General features: G+C 42.6%; 1 protein-coding gene and 1 pseudogene across 5 annotated transcripts in view; one reads left to right on the top strand and one right to left on the bottom strand.

Annotated features, from left to right (window-relative positions):
- ABL2 (ABL proto-oncogene 2, non-receptor tyrosine kinase) overlaps window positions 1-23176 on the bottom strand; it is a 129959-nt gene extending 106783 nt beyond the window's left edge. For 4 of the 5 annotated variants that reach the window (XM_034941466.3, XM_034941496.3, XM_034941480.3 and 1 more), the window contains exon 1: window positions 22737-23176. In XM_034941466.3, coding sequence (XP_034797357.1) covers window positions 22737-22893 — 157 coding nt within the window. In that variant the 5' untranslated portion in view covers window positions 22894-23176. Of the gene's footprint in view, window positions 1-746; window positions 6679-22736 lie in introns of those variants that run through there. The other variant, XM_034941460.3, reaches the window with a different exon arrangement.
- Window positions 1252-22724, top strand: LOC129394310 (UDP-GalNAc:beta-1,3-N-acetylgalactosaminyltransferase 1-like; annotated as a pseudogene).
- Window positions 23177-24665: the final 1489 nt, after the last annotated feature.

Raw genomic sequence — 24665 nt, 5'->3', positions numbered from 1 at the left:
AGCACATGTCTAAAATGACACATATTAGGGTTTGTACTAGGACACTGTTTACAACAGCAAAAAATTGAAAACAAAGTAATTATATAATTCATCCACACAATGAAATGCTATGCATTCATTTTAAAAAAAAAAAAAAAGCAAGTTCTTTATTTACTGACATGAAAGAATGTCCAACATAAGCTATATAATAGCATCCATCTAGGGGGAAAAAAAAGAATGGGGAGAATATACACGGATACAGGTACACATGCATAATATATCTCTGAAAGTATATACAACGAACTGGTGATTTGGATTGCCAAAATTTGGATGGCTGAAGAAAAGGAGTGCCAGGAAGACTTCAAACTGTATCTCTTGAATTTTGAACCACATAAATGTACTGACCCTTCAATAAACAAACAAATGATTTAAATTTTTTTTAAAAACTCGGCCATTTAGCAGCAGGGATAAATGCCAAAAGGATAGATTGAGAATTCTCTTGATAAAGGAGCTGAGCAGCCATTACACTCCACATACAAGCTGAAACTGAGAAAGCCAGCTGGAAGAAAGGAAAACTGAACAGATGTACAGAGCGAAAAAGAGATGCCAAACCTTGCAGTTCCTGAAAGAGAGAGACAGAATATGCAGTCTTAATTTCTAATAGCTTGCCAGCTCCAGTTTCCAACAGGCACAGCTGTACAGTGATGCCTGTCCATGGAGTGTCGTGATCCCCAGTATGCCCACATAACAACAGTCCCTTCCATTACCTTCTGAAGTCAGCTCCTCTGATTCTCCATTCTTTTCTTTCTTTTTTTTTTTTTTTTTTGTTAGGGCCTCTACCACTAGCTGTTCTATCTATCTGAATAAGAAGGTATTTTAGGATCATTTCAAAGTGTCCTTTGTGAGAGAGGAAAGAAAGATTGTGATTTACCCCAGTGAAGTGCTGGACGTATCCAATCAGAATGTTAGTATTAAAATGACAACTATACATTATAAGTCCAGAAGCACAGAAATCTGGTAATTAAGCCTAGGCACAGAACAAGCCTGATACAATATACTACCTTGTATTAAGGTCTCAAAATTCTCTCAGCCTTAACATTTTTTAAGTTTTTAAAATTTATTTACAATTGTCTGAAACCTATTTCAACCAATAAAAATGTTAAAAAATACTGTTTAAAAAACAATAACAGCTATAACTTTTTGAGTACTTACCATTAATCATGCACTAGCTGAGAATTTTACATGTAATAATTCCTTAATTCTCATAACTCTATGAGGTAGGTATTATTAGCATACCTATTTTACTGGTGAGAAAAGAGACACATAGAGAATGAATAACTTGCCCAGGAATACATTATTTCTAAGGTCTCTTCAGGTTGTAAATTTTTTTATACCTATGTCAAGCTACCAAAATCAGAAATTTAACAGAGGATCTAAACCCACACAGACTGACACCAGAGTCCATGCCATTAACAGCATGTTTATAAATGATTACATCTCTGACTGATATTGTCACTGAAAACACTCAATCAGAAAATCTAAATGCTTCATGAATTATTAGTGTAAGAAAACAAGGTCAGTAAAGTCATTCTAATTATCTCTTAAATATCCTTTTTTTTAAAATAAGTATTTTCCCGGTAATAGCAGTTATCTACTTTCCCTTTATAAATATTTACTTCAGACTCAAGTCTACAAAATATCTGAGAAAGGCACAAAAATAGTACACGAAGACTAGCCTAAAAATAAATCAGTTATATTTATTAACCTTTAATAAAGTGAATTGTGTATGTTATATATATATTTTTTCAACTTTTAAGTTCAGGGGGTACATGTGCAGATTTGTCACATGGGTAAATTGTGTGTCACTAAGGTTTGGGGTACGAATAATCCTGTCACTCAAGTAGTAAGCACAGTGCCCAACAGGTTTTTCAACCCTTGCCCTTCGCATTCCTTCCCCTCTAATAGTTCCCAGTGTCTATTATTCCCACCTTTATGTTCATTTGTACTCAATGCTCAGCTCCCACTTATAAGTGAGAACACAGGGTATTTGGTTTTCTGTTCCTGCATTAATTCACTTAGGGTAATGGCCTTCAGCTGCATCCATGTTGCTGCAAAGGACATGATTTTGTTCTTTTTTATGGCTGCATGTATACATTTGATTTTTTCTCTTATCATATTATCATGAAGGCTTTGGGAAGACCGGAATACCAATGTGGGATATCTCCCCTCAGATGCAGCAGAGAATTGGGAAACAACAAAACTTACAATCAAGCTCTGCAACCTACTAGCTGTGTGGCCTGAAGGCAGAAGACAATCTCTCTTAGCCAAATGTCCTTGTCTGTAAAGCCAGAGAGTATGTTCAGCTCTTAGAGCAGTTCTGAGGATTAAATGAAGTAGTAGGATAATGTGTCTGACACACAAGCACCCAATCCCTAAACCATTCTACCACTAAAGCACAACAGTTAAGAGTGTAATTTTTGGAGTTATATGCCTTGTTCTGAAAACTGTTTTCATCATTTATCAGCTAAGAATTAAATGAGATAAAGTTTACAGAAATGTTGGCACATAAATGCTCAATGATGTAATAATACTACCAAAAGCAAAAAATAGGCACTAACAAAAAATAACTAGAAACTAAATCTAGAAAAATGGGTTAGATTCTAGTCTTTCTGTGCTCTAAGACTGGGTTCAGGGCACACTACTCCAAAATACAGCACCTTGGCATTTGAGGAAACAGCAGAAGCAAAGAGGTCTCTCTGACCTTCTCCAGCCCTTCTCCTCTGAAGCAGACCATAGAAGAATTTTCTGATCTTCTTCTCTGAAGTAGGTTATAAGACCCTCATTCCAGAGGTACCCTCCCTTTACTCAGAGGAAAGGAATGTCCTTATCTCTGAAGACACAGGGACATTGAGAAGACTATGACCAAACAAGCCTTGCTAAGTTCCCCCCAGGTTATTATCATTAGATCATTCTCCCTCTGTCCATCTGACTTCTACACGCTGTCCACTCTCCATCAAACCTAACCCATAAAATTACATAAGTTTCCCTGTTGATTTGGGTCTTCATTTCTGAAGGCTCCATGTCACATAAAACTTAAATAAATTTGTATGTTCTTCTCACTAATCTGCCCTTTGCCGTAGTGGTCTCAGCCATGAACCTAGCAATGGATGAGGAAAAAATAACTACTTTTTCTCCCCATACATCTACTGCTAAGCTATGGGTCCATAATCAACTTGTTTCAACTACCCAAGTATCATTTACCCATCTGTAATTCAAATATATTAGAATATATGACTTCTACAGTCTCTTCCAGTTCTAAATTTTTATACCTATGTCTCTCTAGCTACCAAAATCAAAAATTTTATCTTAAAAACAACCAACACCCTCATACAAATACTCACTCTCAGGAAAAAGAAAAACAAACCAGCAGGAGATTCAGAGAAATTCAGAGATGCAGAGAAATGACCCAAAATGGCCAGCTCTTAAACTGCAGCCAAAGATTTCAAGTAATAAGAAACATGTTTATTTTTGTTTTTAGAGACAGGGTCTCACTCTGCACCCAGACTGGAGTGCAGTGGCACAATCACACCTCACTGTAACCTCAAACTCTTGGGCTCAAGCAATCCTCCCAACTCAGCCTCCCTAGTAGCTAGGACTACAGGCACACAGCTAACTTTTAATTTTATTTTTAAAGACAGGGGTCTTGCTATTTTGCCCAGGGTGGTCTCAAACTCCTGCCTCAAGCAATCTTCCCCCTCAGCCTCCTCAAGTGCTATGACTACAGGCACGAGCCACTGTACCAGGACAGAAATATGTTAAAAGCAAATACTTTAAATGAGAAAAAAAATGATTTTAAAAAGCAACACCGGCCAGGTGCGGTGGCTCACGCCTATAATCCCAGCACTTTGAGAGGCTGAAGTGGGCAGATCACCTGAGGTAAGGAATTTGAGACCATCCTGGCTAACACAGTGAAACCCCACCTCTACCAAAAATACAAAAATTAGCTGGGCGTGGTGGTGCACACCTGTAATCCTAGCTACATGATAGGCTGAGGCGAGAATCGCCTGAACATGGGAGGTGGATGTTGCAGTGAACTGAGATCATGCCACTTGCACTCCAGCAGTGATAGAGCAAGACTCTAACTCACAAAAAAAAAAAAAAGAAAGAAAAAAAAAAAAGCTTTAAGAGAAAAATTTTTAAAGGATAAAAATAAAAATATTTCGCCAGGCGTGGTGGCTCACGCCTATAATCCCAGCACTTTGAGAGGCCGAGGTGGGCACATCACGAGGTCAGCAGATCGAGACCATCCTGGCTAACACAGTGAAACCTCACCTCTACAACAAAATATAAAAAAAATGAGCTGGGCGTAGTGGCGGGCGCCTGTAGTCCCAGCTACTCGGGAGGCTGAGGCAGGAGAATTGCTTGAACTTGAGAGGTGGAGGTTGCAGTAAGCCGAGATTGCACCACTGCACTCCAGCCTGGGCGACAGAGCAAGACTCTGTCTCAAAAAAAAATAATAATAATAAATAAAAATAAAAATATTTCATATACTGCCAGGAAGAAAGAATAAATATTTAAATATAAATAGATGAGCATGACCTCAGACTTGAGAATACTCAAGCTTGCAAGCTTGGAAAAATATTTGCTCAGAGCTGACGCCACCTTGACAACCACAGCATATAGCCAAGATGACTTTTCTCTTTAAAGATAGTTAATAATTTTAGGAAACAGAAGACTTGAAACAATTAGATCAAAGAACTTATAAAAGCATTAGAATTTTTCCAAATATCAGGGTCAATGAAAGAACAAAATAAAACAGAAAACAAGACATACAGTGATAAAGATAGGATTTCATAAAGTTTTCAGTCTAAGACTTAAAAGTGCAATTAGGCTGGACCTGGTGGCTCACATCTGTTATCCCAGCACTTTGGGAGGCTGAGGCAGGAGAATTGCTTTGAGCCCAGGAGTCTGAAATCTGCCTGGGCAACAAAAGAGATGTAATCCCTAAAAAAATTGTTTTTTTAATTTAACCAGGTGGGGTGGTATGTGCCTATAGTCCCAGCTATTCAGGGGGCTGAGGTGGGAGAATCACTTGAGCCTAGGAGGTCAAGGCTGCAGTGAGCCTGTACCACCGCACTTCAGCCTGAGCAACACAGTGAGATCCCGTCTCAAAAAATAAAAATAAAAATAAAATTTTTATAAGTGCAATTAAACTAAAAATTCAGTAATCAAAGGAAAAACACATACAGGAGAATAAAACCAAATTTAGGCCAGGCATTGTGGCTCATGCCTGTAATCCTAGCATTTTGGAAGGCCGAGGCAAGTGGATCACTTGAGGTCAGGAGTTCGAGACCAGCCTGTTCAACACTGCGAACCCGGGTGATGTAGGTTGCAGTGAGCCAAGATCACACCACAGCCTGGGTGACAGAGCAAGACTCCTTCTCGGGAAAAAAAAAAAAATTTTTTTAAATAACTGTTTACCAATCAATAACTGCAAAGAAAACTCAGATTAGTTCAAAGCACCTCCATGGAATAAAATCTGCACTGTAACATGCCAGGTACAATATCTCTGAGTGTACAATGAGGAAAATACTCTCTCCTTATGTATTTGTCCATTCTCACGCTACTGTGAAGAAATACCAGAGACTGCATAATTTATAAAGGAAAGAGGTTTAACTGACTCCCAGTTCTACATGGCTGGGGAGGCCTCAGGAAACTTGAAATCATGGTGGAAGGCACCTCTTCACAGGGCAGCAGGAGAGAGAACAACCAAGTGAAGGGGAAAGCCCCTTATAAAACTATCAGACATGGTGAGAACTTACCATCAGGAGAACAGCATGGGAGAAACTGCCTCCATGATTCAATCATCTCCACCTGGTTCTACCCTTGACACGTGGGGATTACTACAATTCAAGGTGAGATTTGGGTGGGGACACAGAGCCAAACCACATCATCCTACTTGCTGAATATATCAATCATTTAAATACTACTGAGTGCCTGGCACCATTAAAGGTACAGGGACTACAAGGGTGAACAAGACCAAGTTCCTGTTCTCACAGGGCTTACCATCTAAAGCAGCAATGTCCATTAGAAATATAATGCAAGCTGGGCAGGGCGTGGCGGCTCACACCTGTAATCACAGCACTTTGGGAGGCCAAGGCAGGTGGATCACCTGAGGTCGGGAGTTCGAGACCAGCCTGACCAACATGGAGAAACCCTGTCTCTACTACAAATAACAAAATTAGCCAGGCATGGTGGCATATGCCTGTAATCCCAGCTACGTGGGAGGCTGAGGCAGGAGAATTGCTTGAACTCGGGAGGCGGAGGTTGTGGTGAGCCAAGATCGTGCCATTGCACTCCAGCCTGAGCAACAAGGGCAAAACTCCGTCTCAAAAAAAAAGAAAGAAATATAATGCAAGCTGGCTGGGCGTGGTGGCTCATGCCTATAATCCCAGCACTTTGGGAGGCCGAGGCAAGAGGATCACCTGAGGTCTGGAGCTCAAAAGACCAGCCTGACCAACATGGAGAAACCCTGTCTCTACTAAAAACACAAAATTAGCCAGGTGTGGTGGCACATGCCTGTAATCTCAGCTACTTGGGAGGCTGAGGCAGGAGAATCGCTTGAACCTGGGAGGCGGAGGTTGCAGTGAGCCAAGATCACACCATTGCAATCCAGCCTGAGCAACAGGGGTGAAACTCCGTCTCAAAAAAAAAAAAAAAAAAAAAAAAGAAATATAATGCAAGCTACAAATGCCATTTTACCTTTTCTAGTAACTACATCAAAAATTTAAATTCAAAAAATTAATTTATATATATATTAGTCTATCTAAAATATTATTTAAAACATGTAATATAAAAAAATTAATGCAGTACTTTATATTCATTTTTTCCATACTGAGTTTTGAAACACAATGTGTATTTTATTACAGTACTTCTCAATTAGCTTATTTGTATTTATTTATTTATTTTTACGCTTATTTTTTTTTGTCTTTTTTTTTCTTCCTTTTCGTGGAGAACAGGGTCTTGCTATATTGCCCAAGGCAGGTCTCAAACTCCTGGGCTCAAGCTATCCTCCCACCTCTGCCTCCCTGAGAGCTGGGATTACAGGCGTGAGCCACCGTGCCCGGCCTATTTATTTTTAAATACAGAAAGGGTCTCACTATATTGCCCAGGCTGGTCTCAAACTCCCGGGCTCAGGTGATCCTCCCACCTCAGCCTTCCAAACTGCTAGGATTACAGGCGTGAGCCACCACTCCTGGCCAATACTTCTCAGTTAGGACAAAGGACATTTCAAGTGCTCAAGAGCCACAGTGGCTACTAGCTGCCATCCTCAACAGTACCAATATAGGGAGGAAATGGATGGGTGCTGCTAATTTTTTTTCCATTTTAAATCTTGTCATATTCTTTGACTTCTAAAACTGCCTGCATGTATTACTGTGGTAAAAATAACTAAAAGAGTCCAGGCGTGGTGGCGGCTCACACCTGTAATCCCAGTACGTTGGGATGCTATAGGCAGGAGGATTGTTTGAGCCCAGGAGGCTGCAGTGAGCTATGATCATGCTACTACTGCACTCCAAGCTGGGTGACAGAGTAAGACCCTATCTCTTAAAACAAAACAAAAAAATTCTCTAGAAATATCAGTTTTAATAAAATAAAAATATCAGTACAAAGTTATTAGATGCAATACAAGTAAGGCAACCAAACCTAGACTCAAGATGGACATACAAAATCAAGGCTTCCTATACATTAGCAATAAGCAATTAGGAAAGATTATACTTAACAACAAAAATCATAAAATGCCCACTAATAAACCTACCAAGTAATGTCCAAGAACAAGATGAAGAAAATGAAAAATATTTTACTGAGGCGCAAAAAAAGATCTGCCTGGACTGGCAAAGGGATGTCATGTTCTTGGCCATAAGAACACAATAATGCAACATCAATTCACCCCCAAATTAACCTATAATTTGATATGACCATCAAAATCTCCTAAATCTTAACAACATAATCCTAAAGATCTTTGGAAGATATAAGATGCAACATCTAAATAAAATTTTAAGAACAACATAATGATTGGGGAGCCAACCACATACACATACACACTATATAAGCTTACAATAATTAAAATAGTATATTAACAATGTGCAGGAGGAGACAAAGATCAATGGAACAACAGTTTTAAAATGACATATATATATATATATATATATGAGAATATATGATAAATATGGCTCTTCAAATCAGTGGAGAATTGATGGACTATTCACAAATTAATACAATGGAAAAACATTAAGTTTGTTCCAAGCTCAAATATATATACCCTTTGGATGGATTCAAATTACAAACATAAAGAAAAAACACAGGAAAGATGGAGAAGATTTAAATAATCTTATAAACAAGTATTCATCAATAAGAAAGTGGTTAAATATATGGCTAAAGCATGGGACACTATAAAGCTGTCAAAAAGGATGAGAAATCTACAAATACTGGAATAGAAAGACCTTCCAGATAAATAAACACACACACACAAATTGTGGGTCGGGCACAGTAGCTCATGCCTGTAATCCCAGCACTTGGGGAGGCCAAGGCGGACAGATTGCCTGAGGTCAGGAGTTTGAGACCAGCCTGGCTAACATGGTGAAACTCCTTCTCTACTAAAAATACGAAAATTAGCCGGGTGTGGTGGCGGGCGCCTGTAGTCCCAGCTACTAGGGAGGCTGAGGCAGGAGAATCGCTTGAACCCAGGAGGTGGAGGTTGCAATGAGCCAAGATCATACCACTGCACTCCAGCCTAGGCAACAGAATAAGACTCAGTCTCCAAAAAAAAAAAATTGGGGAGAAAATTCATACAGTATAATGCCATTTATGAAACGGCAAGAGAAGTGTTAATATATATACTCATATATATGTAAATACACAGAAAGTTCTGAAATGGCTGGGTGTGGGAAACACCTATCGAACCACAAACAGTAGTTTCTTCTAATAAGGGAATATGTATTGGGCCAAGAATGTCAAAGGGGACTTTCATGTCTAGTCTATATGCTTCTGAATTATTATTTTTTTAACCTTGAGATACCTTTGTATATTTTTATGCAACTGAAAAATGCATGGCCAGGCACTGTGGCTCACGCCTGTAATCCCAGCACTTTGGGAGGCGAAGGTGGGTGGATCACTTGAGGCCTGGAGTTCGAAACCAGCCTGGCTAACAACCCTTTCTCTACTAAAAATACAAAAATCAGCTGGGCGTGGTGGCGCGTGCCTGTAATCCCAGCTACTCAGGAGGCAGAGGTTGTAGTGAGCTGAGATCATGCCACTGCACTCCAGCCTGGGCAACAGAGCCAGACTCTGCCTCAAAAAAAAATAGAAAAGAAAAGTGCCAATTTCAAAATGAGTAAAAGAAAGCTACTGTAACAAAAACCTTCAGGTATCAACCTTTCTTTCCTATAAGGAACAGATGAGTGATACAAATTGTACTTGTTAGTATTGTCAGTTTTTTTTAATGTTTTCTTAGCAATTACCTAGAAACAAAATGCTAAGTGGTAATCTTCAGTCCTAATCAGTATTGTTTTTTTAATTTGCTGGAATTAGCACACAGAGAGAAACATGTTAACAAAATTACATGTGTACATATTATGTATTATACTAAGCTCCAGAATATTTTTTTGACCTTGTCCACATGAAGTGAAAGGTTTTTGAACACTTCTTCTCCCTAGAAAGCAAACCCGAGAATACAAATGGCCTGGGCCTGCCCAGCTTTAGCGTTCTGCTGGATCAAAAGCCAATACTGGCAGAGTTCACTATAGAGAAGCCGGCAGTTCTACCACGGCAGAATCAGCACATTTACAGCAACCAGCAAGTGGGAAAAAAGCTAAGCGCTGTTTTCATATTTTTAAGCAACTAAGTTTAAACTTTGGATAGTAATATATTTAATGTGTATTTATCCATGAATTTATTTGAGTGAATTTCATTTGAAAATACTGACAAAATGTTCTAATTAGTATAATGACAACAAATTTACATACTGAAATTATGCACTCAATCCAAAAAGGCAACCAAGAGTTTTTGTACAAAATATCCTCACAAACACAGACACACACATCTCTTTTTAGTCGTTTCGTAAGGATGTTCATCAACATCTATTTGATCAGCAACATTCTTTTAGATAGCAGTTCTGTCTAAATTGTATCTAAAAATTCTCTCAGAGCCATCAACATAGGCAATTAGCACAGAATAAATGAATAAAAAAATAGAAAATGCTCTGGAGTGTTAAGCTAAAATTTTTTAAAAATTCTCCTGCCATTATCACCTGGGGGAAAAGGTCTTTATAAGTTGCATATTGCAATAATAAGCTAAATATATCATGTGGTTACAGATTCTTTTTTTTTTTGGCTGGACTGCAGTGGCGTGATCTGGGCCTGCAACCTCCACCTCCCGGGTTCAAGCGATTCTTCTGCCTCAGCCTCCCGAGTAGCTGCAACTACAGGCGCGCGCCACCATGCCTGGCTAATTTTTGTATTTTTAGTAGAGGTGGGGTTTCACCACATTGGCCAGGCTGGTCTTGAAGTCCTGACCTCATGATCTGCCTGCCTTGGCCTCCCATAGTGCTGGGATTGCAGGCATGAGCCACCTCGCCCGGCCAGTTACATAGATTCTAATACAAGATGATTGGAGGCCAGGCATGGGGGCTCACGCCTGTAATACCAACACTTTGGGAGGCCAAGGCAGGCGGATCACTTGAGGTCAGGAGTTCAAGACCAGCCTGGCCAACGTGGTGAAACCGTCTCTACTAAAAATACAAAAATTAGCTGGGTGTGGTGGTGTGCACCTGTAATCCAAGCTACACAGGAGGCTGAAGCAGGAAAATCGCTTGAACTCAGAAGGCCGAGGTTGAACCCAAGAGGCCGAGGTTGCAGTGAGCCAAGATGGCACCATTGCACTCCAGCCTGGGTGACAGAGCCAGACTCCATCTCAAAAAAAAAAGAGCCGCTCGGCCTGTGGCTCAGTCAGGTGTGGTGGCTCACACCTGTAATCCCAGCACTTTGGGAGGCCAAGGTGGATGAGTCACCTGAGGTCAGGAGTTCGAGACTAGCCTGGCCAACATGGTGAAACCCCATCTCTACTAAAAACACAAAAATTAGCCGAGTGTGATGGCATGCACCTGTGGTCCCAGCTACTCGGGAGGCTGAGGCAGGAGAACCGCTTGAACCCAGTGGGTGGAGGTTGCAGTGAGCCTCGATCGTGCCATTGCACTCCAGCCTGGGCAACAGAGCAAGACTCCACCTCAAAAAAAAAAAAAAAAAAGAAATATTAGTAACACTAAGCCTAAAGATTAAGACAGGAGTTCAACATTACCATGAGATTCCAAATGGTATGGTAAGTTCCCACCTCTCCTTCATTAGACCATCATATATATCTAAGACTCAATCCATAGCCACATACTATACAAATCTAACCCTGGCCTACCAGTCTGAAAACCTCATCACTGGTCAAGACAGATGGGGTAAAAAATACCTAAAAATCTTTGTATTATATATATACATACATATGTATAACTACATACACACATATTCTAAAAGGTAACTAGGCACCAGCATATACCAAAACTATAGAATCACAAACAGACATCCCATCTTCTTTGGTCTCTAATATTTTTTAATTTGAGCAACGAGGGTTTTATGAGTTTTAAAAGAAAAAACAGATATTGAGTACTTAGAACATGCCTGGCACACAGCCCTCAATAAATGGCAATTATTTCATTACCCAATTCTTCCAGGAACTGAAGCCCAATTTGTTCAAGAATGAGTCAGCAGAACTGTTTCCTACTTCCCCTTTCCCTGATAACTCCACATTTTTTCAAAAATGTGTCTCTCAAGAGACCTCTAATGTACGAACTTTTAGAGATAAACCACCAAAAAAATGGTATAAGACTGTGGTGACTTGCATGTGGACACTAATAGGCTAGGAACAAATGAATTTCTGAACTAGTTTTGAAGAGAGTTAGTACATTACATCCTGTTTTCTGACAGTCATTCAATCACCTCTGATCAAGTACTCTTTTCTTTTCTTTTTTTGAGACAGTCTCGCTCTGTCACCCAGGCTGGAGTGCAGTGGTACGATCTCGGCTCACTGCAGCCTCTGCCTCCCTGGTTCAAGCAATTCTCCTGCCTCAGCCTCCCGAGTAGCTGGGACTACAGGCATACGCCACCACGCCCAGCTAATTTTTGTATCTTTAGTAGAGATGGGGTTTCACCATGTAGGCCAGGAGGATGGTCTTGATCTCCTGACCCTGTGATCCACCTGCCTTGGCCTCCCAAAGTGCTAGGATTACAGGCGTGAGCCACCACACCAGGCCAAGTACTCGCTTTAACAAGCTCTCCACGCTCAAGTTTCAGAACTGTTCTATATGATTTGAAGTAGCTACATATTTACCTAGTCCAGAAGACATCTGTTAACATTGAAAAGGTTCTTAAGTATTTTGAAATCTCTGTATGTGCAGTGCCACATTAAGAAAAAGCCCATCTGACTCACAACTTCAAGAAGATAATCACACTAAACAAGCTTTTTTTCTTTTTGAGACAGGGTCTCATTCTGTCGCCCAGAATGGAGTGCAGTGACGTGATTATGGCTCACTGCAGCCTCAACCTCCTGGCCTCAAGTGATCCTCTCACCTTAGCCTCCCCAGTAGCTGGGACTACAGGTGTGCACTAGCACACCTGGCTAGGTTTTCTATTTTTTGTAGAGACAGGGTTTCACCACATTGCCCAGGCTGGTCTTGAACTCCTGAGCTTAAAGCAATCCACCTGCTTCGGCCTCCCAAAGTGCTGGGATTACAGATGTGAGCTACCATGCCTGGCCTAAACAAGCCCTTAAGAAGAAACTTTACATCCAGAGGTAAAAATAACACAGAGAAGAAGAAGAAAAAAAAAGGTCTTAAAGGATGTCAGATGAAGAAGGTTACAACAAAGTCATTTTAAAAAGTCATTAACTATTAATCAGCAAACAAATGGGCCAACTTAGAATGAAGTCTCTATCAACTTTAAATTTGCATTGGCCAGTGTTTCTGGTTCAAGTTCTTTGATGGAAGAAAAAGATGTCTACAAGAACCAGGCACTACATATACTGATACCCAGTCCCTAAGACAAAGACAAATGGTCTAGAGAGGATATCACTTACCTTACAAGGAAGGTAGACCTAAAGTGATTTCAGATTCTCCTGTGATTTCAGATCCCCAAAATTCCCTTACCTTTTACTGCTTTCTGAAAGTCCTCTAATAAGAGTAGCTTAATAAGAAGAGAAAATGAAGTAATAAATATAAATGCTAAGGCAATTCTACACTTTGGCATGCCATCACAATGATAACAATAGCAGTGCTTAGGTTTACAAAACATTTTCACATACAACTCATATAATCTTCACAATCATCTTGAGGTAAATAATGACAATAAAACTGATATTTATTGAGCACCACAGTGCCTGGCACTTAAGAGTCTCATACAATTTTATCATTTAATTATTTCAACAGCCTGTTGTGAGGGATAAACCATGTACCCATGTCAGACACAAAGCAGGATTTATATCCAATTATAACTGATTTTAAAACCCACATTCTCTAAATCTCCACATTATGGCAAGACTTGGAGACAAAACTATCAGTCCCAGTTCTATCACTTAACAGCTACGTAACCTCAAGAAGTCACTTAATTTTCTAAACTCTTCATCTACAAAATGGGAAGATTAATACCTGCTTCACCTATTTCAGAGTAGTTGTAAAGGTCAAATGAGATGAAAGACATAAAAGGTCTTCTTCAAAAGCTCTAAAAACTACACAAATATTATCATTCCCTATTTTGAAAGAGACTGAAGTAAAGAGGAATAAAAACATACAATGGTGGGGAGATGCTGGTTTTTCTTGTTTGGTTTTTGTTTTCTGTTTAAAGCAGGTTGAGCACCAGCTGCCTGCCACTTGTGAGCTGGGTATGTGCCGCACAGGACAGTGCCTTGTTTAGGCGATGGTCACTTTGTCAGGAAAATCTACCAAGGAAGAAATTACCAAACCATGTCTTTTTTTCTGTTTATGGAGTAGTTCACAGCAAATCTTGAGTGTTTTGACTAAAGCATGGAATACGGAAAACAAACTTCAGCTAGTGCTTTAATCTCTGCTGAAATTCTACAGGTACGTGTTTTATAAGCAGTATATGGCAGGATTTTAAGCCAGTCTGAAAGTTTGGTTTTTAGTAGCATTATTTCTGACAGCTACATACTGCTGAATGTTCAACTGGTGAAACTGAAGGTCTTTTCACTCAGAAGAAATCAATCAAGAAGAACTTGCAGTTCGCAAGCTTCCGAGCTGCTGTGGATGGCCCTGGCTCTCCAGACTGCCCTTCCCACTGAGATCTCTCACATGGGGTCTCCTGCTGCTGCCACTCCTGACTCTCCTCCTGATGTGGTACCTCTCAGCCTTCCCCACTACAATGTGACAGAATATGTAGACTGGATGTACTTTTACAAGTATGAGCCAATTTACAGATGAGGCTTTCACTTCGCACTTTGAGAGCATTCAAACTGCTCTGATCAAAATCCAATTCTGGTTATCCTAGTGACCTCCCACCCCTTAGATGTGAAAGCCAGACAGGCCATTAGAGTTACTTGGGGTGAAAAAAGTCTTGATGGGGATATGAGGTTCTCACATTTTTCTTAGTAGGCCAACGGGCTAAAAGAGAAGACAAACTGTTAGCACTGTCCTCGGACGATTAACATCTTCTTTATGGTGATGTAATCCAACGAGATTTTTTAGACACATACAAAAACCTGACCTTGAAAACTGGCCAGGCACAGTGGCTCACATCTGTAGTCCCAGCACGTTGGGAGGTCAAGGCAGGTGAATTACTTGAGGCCAGGAGTTTGAGACCAGCCAGGCCAATATGGTGAAAACCCATCTGTACTGAAAATACAAAAATTAGCCAGGCATGGTGACGTGTGCCTGTAATCCCAGCTACTTGGGAGGCTGAGGCACAAGAATTGCTTGAGCCCAGGAAGTGGAGGCTGCAGTGAGCCGAGATCGCACCACTGCACTCCAGCCTGGGTGACAGAGCAAGACTCCGTCTCAAACAAACAACAAAAACAACCTATTATGGCATTCAGGTGGGTAACTGAGTTTTGCCCCATTGCCAACTACATCATGACGACAGACACTTATGTGTTCATCAATACTGGCAATTTAGTGTAGTATCTTTTAAACTTAAACCACTCAGAGAAGTTTTTCACAGGTTATCCCCTAATTGATAATTATTCCCATAGAGGATTTTACCAAAAAAAAAAAAACGTATTTCATACCAGGAGTGTCCTTTCAAGGTGTTTCCTCCCTACTGCAGTGGGTTGGGTTATACAATGCCCAAAGATTTGGTGCCAAGGATCCATGAAATGATGGGTCACGTAAAACCCATGATGTTTATGTCAGGATCTGTTTGAATTTATTAAAAGTGGACATTCATATTCCAGAAGACACGAATCTTTTCTTTCTATATAGAATCCATTCAGATGTCTGTCAATTTGGATGTGTGATTGCAGCCCACGGCTTTTCTTCCAAGGAGATGATCACTTTTTAGCAGATTATGCTAAGGAACATCACATGCCATTAACTTCACATTCCATGAAAAGCCTAGAAGAACAGGATACTCTGCAGAAAGTGTTAAAGTTCCTACTGTGAAAAGTTCATGGAGAGGTCAGTGTACTGGCTTACACTTAACTTTTTTTTCTTTTGAGACAGAGTCTTCGCCCTGTCCCTCAGGCTGGAGTGCAGTGGCGTGATCTCAGCTCACTGCAACCTCCGCCTCCTAGGTTCAAGTGATTCTACAGCCTCAGCCTCCTGAGTAGCTGGGATTACAGGTGCCCGCCACCATGCCTGGCTAATTTTTTTTTTTGAGACAGGGTTTTGCTCTTGTTGCCCAGGATGGAGTACAGTAGCACGATCTCGGCTCACTGCAACCTCTGCCTCCCAGGATCAAGCGATTCTCCTGCCTCAGCCTCTTGAGTAGGTGGGATTATAGGTGCGTGCCACCATGCCCAGCTAATTTTTGTATTTTTAGCAGAGACAGGGTTTCACCATGTTGGCCAGGATGGTCTCGATCTCCTGATCTCGTCATCCACCCGCCTCGGCCTCCCAAAGTACTGGGATTACCAGCATGAGCCACCGCGCCTGGCCTGAAACTCACGAAGAACCCACAAACTGGTTACACCTTATGATTTATTTTGACAAAAATCATGTCAGATCCTTTAAAGATGATATTCAGAGGAATATCTTTAAAATACCTTTAAAATAACAACAACAACAACAACAAAACAGGCCGGGCACAGTGGCTCACGCCTGTAATCCTAACACTTTGAGAGGCTGAGGTGGGCAGATCATTTGAGGCCAGGAGTTCGAGACAAGTGTAACCAACATGGTGAATCCCCATCTCTACTAAAATACAAAAATTAGCCAGGTGTGGTGGCAGCCGCCTGTAATCCCAGCTACTCGGGAGGCTGAGGCAGGTGAATTGCTTGAACCCAGGAGGAGGAGGTTGCAGTGAGCCAAGATCGCGCCACTGCACTCCAGGCTGGGAGACAGAGCAAGGCTCCCTCTCAAAAAAAAAAAAAACAGTCCAGATGCAGGGCCTCACGTCTGTAATCCCAGCAGTTTGGGAGGCCAAGGTGGGAGAATCACTTGAGCCTAGGAATTCAAGACCAGCCTGGCCCAGTACAGCAAGACCCCATCTCTACAGAAAAATTTAAAAATTAGCCAGGCATGGTAGCACGCACCTATAGTCCCAGCTACCCAGAAGGCTGAGTCAGGAATGGCTTCAGCCAGGAGTTTAAGGCTGCAGTGAGCTATCATCATGCCACAGCACTCCAGCCTAGGCAACAGAGCAAGACCCTGTCTCAAAAAAAACAAAAAACAAAAAAAAAAAACCACCTAAGTAAATAAATAAACTATTGAATAAAGCAGGCTGAAGACCCTTACAGAGAAACTTCAGACTTCATCACTTTACTTGGAATTTTACTGCCAAGTGGGCTATGAGAACAGAATCTGTACCACAACTTATTACTTTGCTAAAAATATGGACCCCAACTACACATCTATAACTTACACAGATTTGGAGATTAATAAAAATCTAACAGCTGATTTTTTTTTAAAGTTTAGTCTGCAGGATTGGCACTCAAGAAAAAAAGAAAAATAAATAAAAAATGAAGTTTAGTTCTTATATTAAGTCACCATAATTAAAATTCCCTCGCAACAGCCTTCCTGTCCTTTCCATAGTATCGTTTTCAACCTGGGGTGCCAACAGCCTTCATTCCACAAAGATTAAAACATGAACTACTGGCCGGGTGCGGTGGCTCACACCTGTAATCCCAGGACTTTGGGAGGGCAAGGCAGGCAGATCACTTGAGCCCAGGAGTTCAAAACCACCATGGGCAACATGGCAAAACTCTGTCTCTACAAAAAAAAAAAAAAAAATAGAAAGGCATGGTGGCGTGCACCTATAGTCCCAGGTATTCAGGAGGCTGAGAGGTGAGAGGATCACTTGAGTCTGGGAGGTCAAGGCTGCAGTGAGCCATGATCTCGCCAATGCACTCCAGCTTGGGCAAGAGAGTGAGACCCTACTCACTACAAAAAAAAAAAAAAAAAAAAAAAAACTACAGATCCAAAATAAAAAATAAGTAAATAAATCAGATCACTTAAAATAATGAGTTTGATTTAAGGAAAAATTTTTGTTATTCCAAACTTCATAATGTAAGGGTTTTTGTTTGTTGGTTTTTTTTGGAGAGGGAGTCTTGCTCTGTCGCCCAGGCTGGAGTGCAGGTGCGCGATCTCGGCTCACTGCAAACTCCGCCTCCTGGGTTCAGGGGATTCTCCTGCCTCAGCCTCCTGAGTAGCTGGGACTATAGGTGCCCGCCACCACACCTGGCTAATTTTTGTATTTTTTTAGTAGAGACGGGGTTTCACCATGTTGGCCAGGCTGATCTCGAACTCCTGACCTCTGGTGATCTGCCCACATCGGCCTCCCAAAGTGCTGGGATTATAGGTGTGAGCCACCACGCCCAGCCTAAAGTTAATTTTTAATAGAATTTTTAGAAAATGAGAGAGGGAAGCTGAAGTAAAATCATTCAGCTGTTAAAAGGTATGTGAGATATTCAACAGCAAGTAAGTATTCAACCCTAGATTATTAGTCACGAAACATCAGCTCACCAGAAAGGTTTAATAGCAGAGCTTGCCTCTCGCAGTGGCTCACGCCTATAATCCCAGCACTTTGGGAGGCCGAGGCAGAGTATCACCTGAGCCTAGGAGTTTGAGACCAGCCTGAGCAACACAGTGAGATCTCCGTCTCTACAAAAAAAAAAAAACACAAAATTACCCAGGTGTGATGGCGTGTGCCTGTGGTCTCAGCTCCTCGGGAGGCTGAGGCAGGAGGATTGCTTGAGTCCAGGAGTTTAAGGCTGCAGCGATCTACGATCGCAGCACTGCACTCCAGCCTGGGTGGCAGAGCAAGACCTTTCTCTAAAATAAAACATAAAATAAAAGAGTTTACAAAAAAAATAGCAGATCTCAGAAAAGTCACACAGCACTCACTCCTTTCATACCAAAAATGGCTCTATTATTTTTGTTACTTCTAAATTACATTCACAAAAATCACTTTTGGCAAGGCAAATTATTATCACAGCTTACCCACATATTATTAACAATGAAAAATGACCATTTTAGCTAAAGAAAGAAAAGTCCTGGACTCTGATAAACCATTTCCATAATGTATGTACCTTTTTACTGATTAACTAAATGTATTATTTGGCTTATATTAAAACCTACATGTAAACCCAAGAGTCTAACAGACCTAACATTCATATATGAAATTATGTGCTAATACCTCAATATGGCAAACTCAAGACAGTAATTTGTACACTAGATTCGAGCACCTACATTTACCATGTAAACGTCAAATGATACATCCACAGAGAAGCTTTTGAATCTAATTCATTCATTCATTCATTCAATTCAGAATCTATCACATTTCTAAGTGGTGTCCTCAACTAGGGGCAATTCTGCCCCCCAAGAGATTTAACAATGTCTGGAGGCATTTTTATTTGTAACAAGTAAGGGGCAAAAAGAAGGTGCTACTGGCATCTAGTGGGTAGAGTCCAGGGATGCTGCTAAACATCCTACAATGCACAGGACAGCCCCCCAAAACACAGAATTAGCCAGCCCAAAATATTAATGCCGCCAAGGTTAAGAAACTATGACGTGGCCGGGCGCGGTGGCTCACGCCTGTAATCCCAGCACTTTGGGAGGCCGAAGAGGGCGGATCATGAGGTCAGGAGATCAAGACCATCTTGGCTAACACGGTGAAACCCTGTCTCTACTAAAAATACAAAAAAAAATTAGCCGGGCGTGGTGGCAGGCGCCTGTAGTCCCAGCTGCTCGAGAGGCTGAGGCAGGAGAATGGAGTGAACCCGGGAGGCAGAGCTTGCAGTGAGCCGAGATCGCGCCACTGCACTCCAGCCTGGGCGACAGAGTGAGACTCCGCCTCAAAAAAAAAAAAAAAAAAAGAAACTATGATGTACAGAAAAAAAGTTTTTAAACCCATCTGTCTAAAAAACAGTACTCACTGCACCTTTGTGTCCTATATTATTTGCTAATTCCTTTCTTTTCATACTAGTCTTTGGCAATAAACTTGACCTATTCCCATTTTTTCAATCAGCTTCTAACTTCCAAACTTGTCAATAGAATCTTCATCATCCCAGTTAGCCAGGTTCTAAATCCTGGTGTCATCTTTGAATTATCCCTACTTTTTTTTTTTTTTTTTTTTTGAGACAGAGTCTCGCTCTGTCACCCAGGCTGGAGTGGCGCAATCTTGGCTCACTGCAACCTCCACCTCCCGGGTTCAAGCGATTCTCCTGTCTCAGCCTCCTGAGTAGCTAGGACTACAGGCGCGTGCCACCATGCCCAGCTAATTTTTCTATTTTTAGTACAGACGAGGTTTCACCATGTTGCTCAGGCTGGTCTCGAACTCCTGACCTCGTGATCTGCCCACCTCGGCCTCCCACAGTGCTGGGATTACAGGCGTGAGCCACCGCACCTGGCCGAATTACTCCTATTTTTAATAATAACAGTAGTATTAGTAATGGCAGCAGCTAACACACATTTAGCTCATACTATGTGCCCAGCCACTATTCATTTAATACTAGGTACTATTATTATCACCACTTTACAAATGAAGAGTCCAAGGCACAAAAAGTTAAATAACTTGTCCCAGGTCACAAAGCTCATAAGCAGCCAAGCAAGGTTTCAAATCCAGGAAAAATGGGTCCAGAGTTCATGCCCTTAACAAATACTCCAAAGTGATCTCTCTTCTTTCATCCTCTATCAAATCATAAAGTCCTTTAAGTTCCAAAGGGCAGGGACTCTGTTATGTTCACAGCAACATTCCCACAATCCAGTACATAACAGGTGCTCAAAAAAAAACCCTTGTTTGTTGAATGAATGAAAGGACCCTTGAAATTACTCCTCCCATTTCCACTGCCACCACTCAAGGCCAGTCTTTCAGGTAAAGACTAGCCAATCAGGTAAATGGATATAAACTTCTCTGCCAGATTTTCCATAACCCAGTCCCATCCAGCCTATCAAAATTTTCTTTCTACTGCTTCTTAATTAGAATCATAAAATCTTAAAACCAGAAAGTATCTTAGAGATTATCCAGTCCAACCTCCTCACTTTACAGATAAAGAAACCCAAAGATGGTGACTAAAATCACCCAGGCAGGTGGAGCCAGAACCAGAACTCGACTCTTCCAATTTTTGCTCTATGATCTTTTTCTTCCAACTCATAATGATGCTTCATTCCTGACAGCTGTCTCCTCACTATCCCATCAACAAATTATATCTATTTCCATGTTCCTGCTCAAGTTGTTTCTTCTACCCAAATTGTTCTCCCTCTCCATAGATCCAAATCCTCAAAATGTCTTCCTATTCCATTCTTCATGACTTCCTCTTTCTTGGAAAATCTTACATACCAAATAAGATAGTAAAGCAAGAGGATCACCATTGCCTACTAGGCCAAGTTTAATGCATAGTAACACTTCCCACAAAGTGAAGCTTACTTGGATTTCTTCCCTGTAAACTACTAATCCATTCTTCCATCCTGTGTTTTAGGAAGTGATTTTAATAAAGATTAGCTCATATATCACCTTCATAAAGTGTTCATATACCCGAAAGAGACACTCAAGCACATCTTCAATAGGAGACATGTGGCCAGGCGCAGTGCCTCACGCCTGTAATCCCAGCACTTTGGGAGGCTGTGGCGGGTGGATCATGAGGTCAGGCATTCGAGACCAGCCTGGCCAACACAGTGAAACCCCACCCTACTAAAAACACAAAAAATTAGCCGGGCGTGGTGGCGGGCGCCTGTAATCCCAGCTACTCCGAGGCTGAGGCAGGAGAATCGCTTGAACCTGGGAGGCAGAGGTTGCAGTGAGCCAAGATCGCGCCACTGCACTCCAGCCTGGGCGACAGAATGAGACTCCGTCTCAAAAAAAAAAAAAAAAAAAAAAAAAGAGTTTGGGCCAGGAACGGTGGTGGCTCACACCCGTAATCCCAGCACTTTGAGAGGCCAAGGCAGGCGGATTACCTGATGTCAGGAGTATGTGACAAAATCCCACCACCACCAAAAATACAAAAATTAGCCGGGGGTGGTGGTGCACACCTGCAGTTCCAGCTACTCGGGAGGCTGAGGCAGGAGAATCACTTGAACCCGGGAGGCAGAGATTGCAGTTAGCCGACATCCCGCCATTGCACTCCATCCTGGGCACCAAAGCGAGACTCTGTCTCAAAAAAACAAAAACAAAAACAAAACAAAACAAAAAGACAAAAAAAGTTTGGAGACAACTATTCTAAAAATACATTGACAATGAGATCAAAATAATAGGTTTCAGACTACAGGGAGCATACATACATGTATGTATGTATATGGGCACACGCACACGCACACACTACAAAGGAAAACTTGTTCATATCCTGACTGACGTCCTAACCATGCCCACCAACCTCTAGCCCTTGCCAGCAATCTCAGAATTGTGTGTCCTACTCTGAAGCATAGTACAGAGGCTTTGGCAAAGCCTTTCATTTCTAGTAAAAACGAAATACAAAACAAAACAAACCACAAAAGCATGTCAAAAGCGATAAGATGATGCTACCTTCATCTTCCCTACAGAAAAGCATTTCAGGACACTGTCCACAGTTCACTATCCTGACACTGCTCATCACCTAACGTAAACACATACCTTGTACTCCACAATCTCCTGAAATTCAGTTCCCATTTCCCAATCCCTTAGGATACAACCCATTTCCCCTTCACTAACGACGGGTTTATGCTCCCACCTCTGGGACTGAGCTAATACTGCCCTTCATCCTTCCCTCTCCTGAAGCTGCCATTCACTTTCTTTCTGCAGCCGCATAGTCCCGTCCCAGAGTAGAGGACAGACCATCCAGGGTCCCCAAGCCCACTTCTCTTTCCTTCTCCGCCCCCGGGATCTGCCAGCCAGGCTAGAGACGCGAGGGGGGAGGGGTGTGACTCGCCTCCCAGGACTGGACCAGATGGCAGCGGATTCCGCCCCCACTCTCAGGCACCCTCCACCCTCCGACCCCCCGGGCAGCCCGTCCGCCACCCACCCCGCCCCGACCCCACCCCCGGCCTCCCCCACGCTCTCATGCCGGCTCCCGGACACACTCACCATGCTGGGTGAAGATATTGAAGCCGGTCTCTGTGGTGCGCCCCGCCGGGTCCCGCCTGCGGCCGGAGGGCCTGGCTGCACTGCTGCCCCGGATCCCGCGGGGCTGAGGCTGCTGGAGCCCCGGAGCTTCCCCGACGCGGCCCACCTGCTGCCCCATCCCTGCTCTCGCGTACTCCCGCGCCCCCGCCGACCCCTGGTCACATTCCTCCTCGGCTCCGGCCTCGGGCTCCTGGCGCTGCTCCGGCCTCTCCCTCCCAGCCCAGGCCCTGGCCCTGAGCGGCTGGGCCACCGGCGGCTCCGCACCCGGCCTCCTCACGGCAGCCGCCGCGCTGCCTCCAGGCGACTCACAGATTCTGCTTTTCCCTCCTCCTCTCGCGGCTCCGCGCCCCCAACGCCGCCGCCGCCACCGCCGCCGCCATCTTTAAACCACCGAGCGCTGGGAAAGCGTGGGACAGAGCGTCTCCCGCCCCCCGCCCGCCAGTCACCTCCGCCGCTGGGAAGGAGGGCTTCCCGGCTGCCGCCCCGCCCTGCCGCGCCGCGCCCCCCGCCCCCGCCCCCGCCTCCTCGCAGGGTGGGTCCCCCAGTGCCCACCTCATTTGCCGGCCACCGCTGCTTGAAGTCTTTCGTCCTCCGCGTCCTGTCGCCGCACCTCGGCGTCCCCCCCCTCAATCCGCCTCAGCCGACCCCCTCCCGCGTTCGGCTCCACACGCTACCGCCTTTGGGGTTGGTCGGTCTCCGGCCTTCCCCATCCCACCTCCACCTGTCAAATGAGTGAGTCGAGGGCTGAGTGCCCCCGCGTGCGCAGCTCAGGTGCAGGCACAGGTGGGGCAGAAAAGCACAAGGCATTTATTTGGTCCTTGCCATCCAGTTGAGGAGCTCTAAAATACCCAGGGGGATCTCTTTTAAACACCCTTGTCAGCAGCAGGCCTCCAGTAAAAATTAAAATGGTATAAAATTTACAAGAAGAGAGTAAAATGCTACCTTATTTGATTTTAATTTTTGGAGATTATTTCATGATGTTAAATCGCACTGGCCTGGATTGTGTGCCTTCTATAGTCTCATTGGGGACGCAATTGTAGCCCCATTCCTCATACTATATTACCATGAATTCCTCTTGAACTCCTTTACCATCTCACCATATGTGAGTTTCTGTTTCCTTACAATGCCTGACAGTAAAGTTAATCTTCCCACTGGCATCCTTTATACACTGTGCACGTGGTCAGGTCTTCTTTTGATGACAAAGGAGAAAAAATATATATCTTTGACTCTGTTTCTGAGTCAGAACTTACTCATGTTAGCTTATGCTGTCTAAAGAGAGTGAATGAGGCAGAAAAGAAGCGTTTTATACATACACATATACTATATACAATTGACTCGCCATCCCCCTCTCCCACTGTGTTTACTTGCATCTTAATGTTAATTCAATTTTTTTTAATTCTCAAAAAGCTTGATCATTCTCCTGTTATTCTTTTGGCTTCCCAATTTGCTTTATAAAAAGTATCAGTTAATGGAGGTACTACACTGAAATTTTGCTTAAATTAGACAGGACGGGAGCCACTGCAAAGAAGGAACAAAACAACCACTGGAAATGTAGGGTTGGGAGAAGAGGTGGATGAAGCTCTCCTTTGCATATCTTTCCTGAACCAGGTTGACCTTAGATGAACCGTCCACTGACGTAGATATTGTCTGTTGTAAAAGCACTATGAAATTATTCCATTGCCATCCAGGGTGTGGCCAGAAATAACTGAAATTAACTCCAAAATGGGAACGGAAACACTATGTGTAAACACTGGATAAAATATGAATTTTCCATTTGGATTAAAGTTTCCCTGTGTTTAAAATACCTGTCTTTTCTTCTAATTCCCAGTGTTTGCAACTACTGAAAAAAATTCATTCGAAAGGGATAAAGATGTCACAGAGCCAGAATTT

Source organism: Pan paniscus, chromosome 1, assembly GCF_029289425.2.
Source record: "Pan paniscus chromosome 1, NHGRI_mPanPan1-v2.0_pri, whole genome shotgun sequence".
Lineage (NCBI taxonomy): Eukaryota > Metazoa > Chordata > Mammalia > Primates > Hominidae > Pan > Pan paniscus.
Note: the sequence above shows the minus strand (reverse complement) of the source record. Positions and strands in the feature narration are given on the sequence as shown.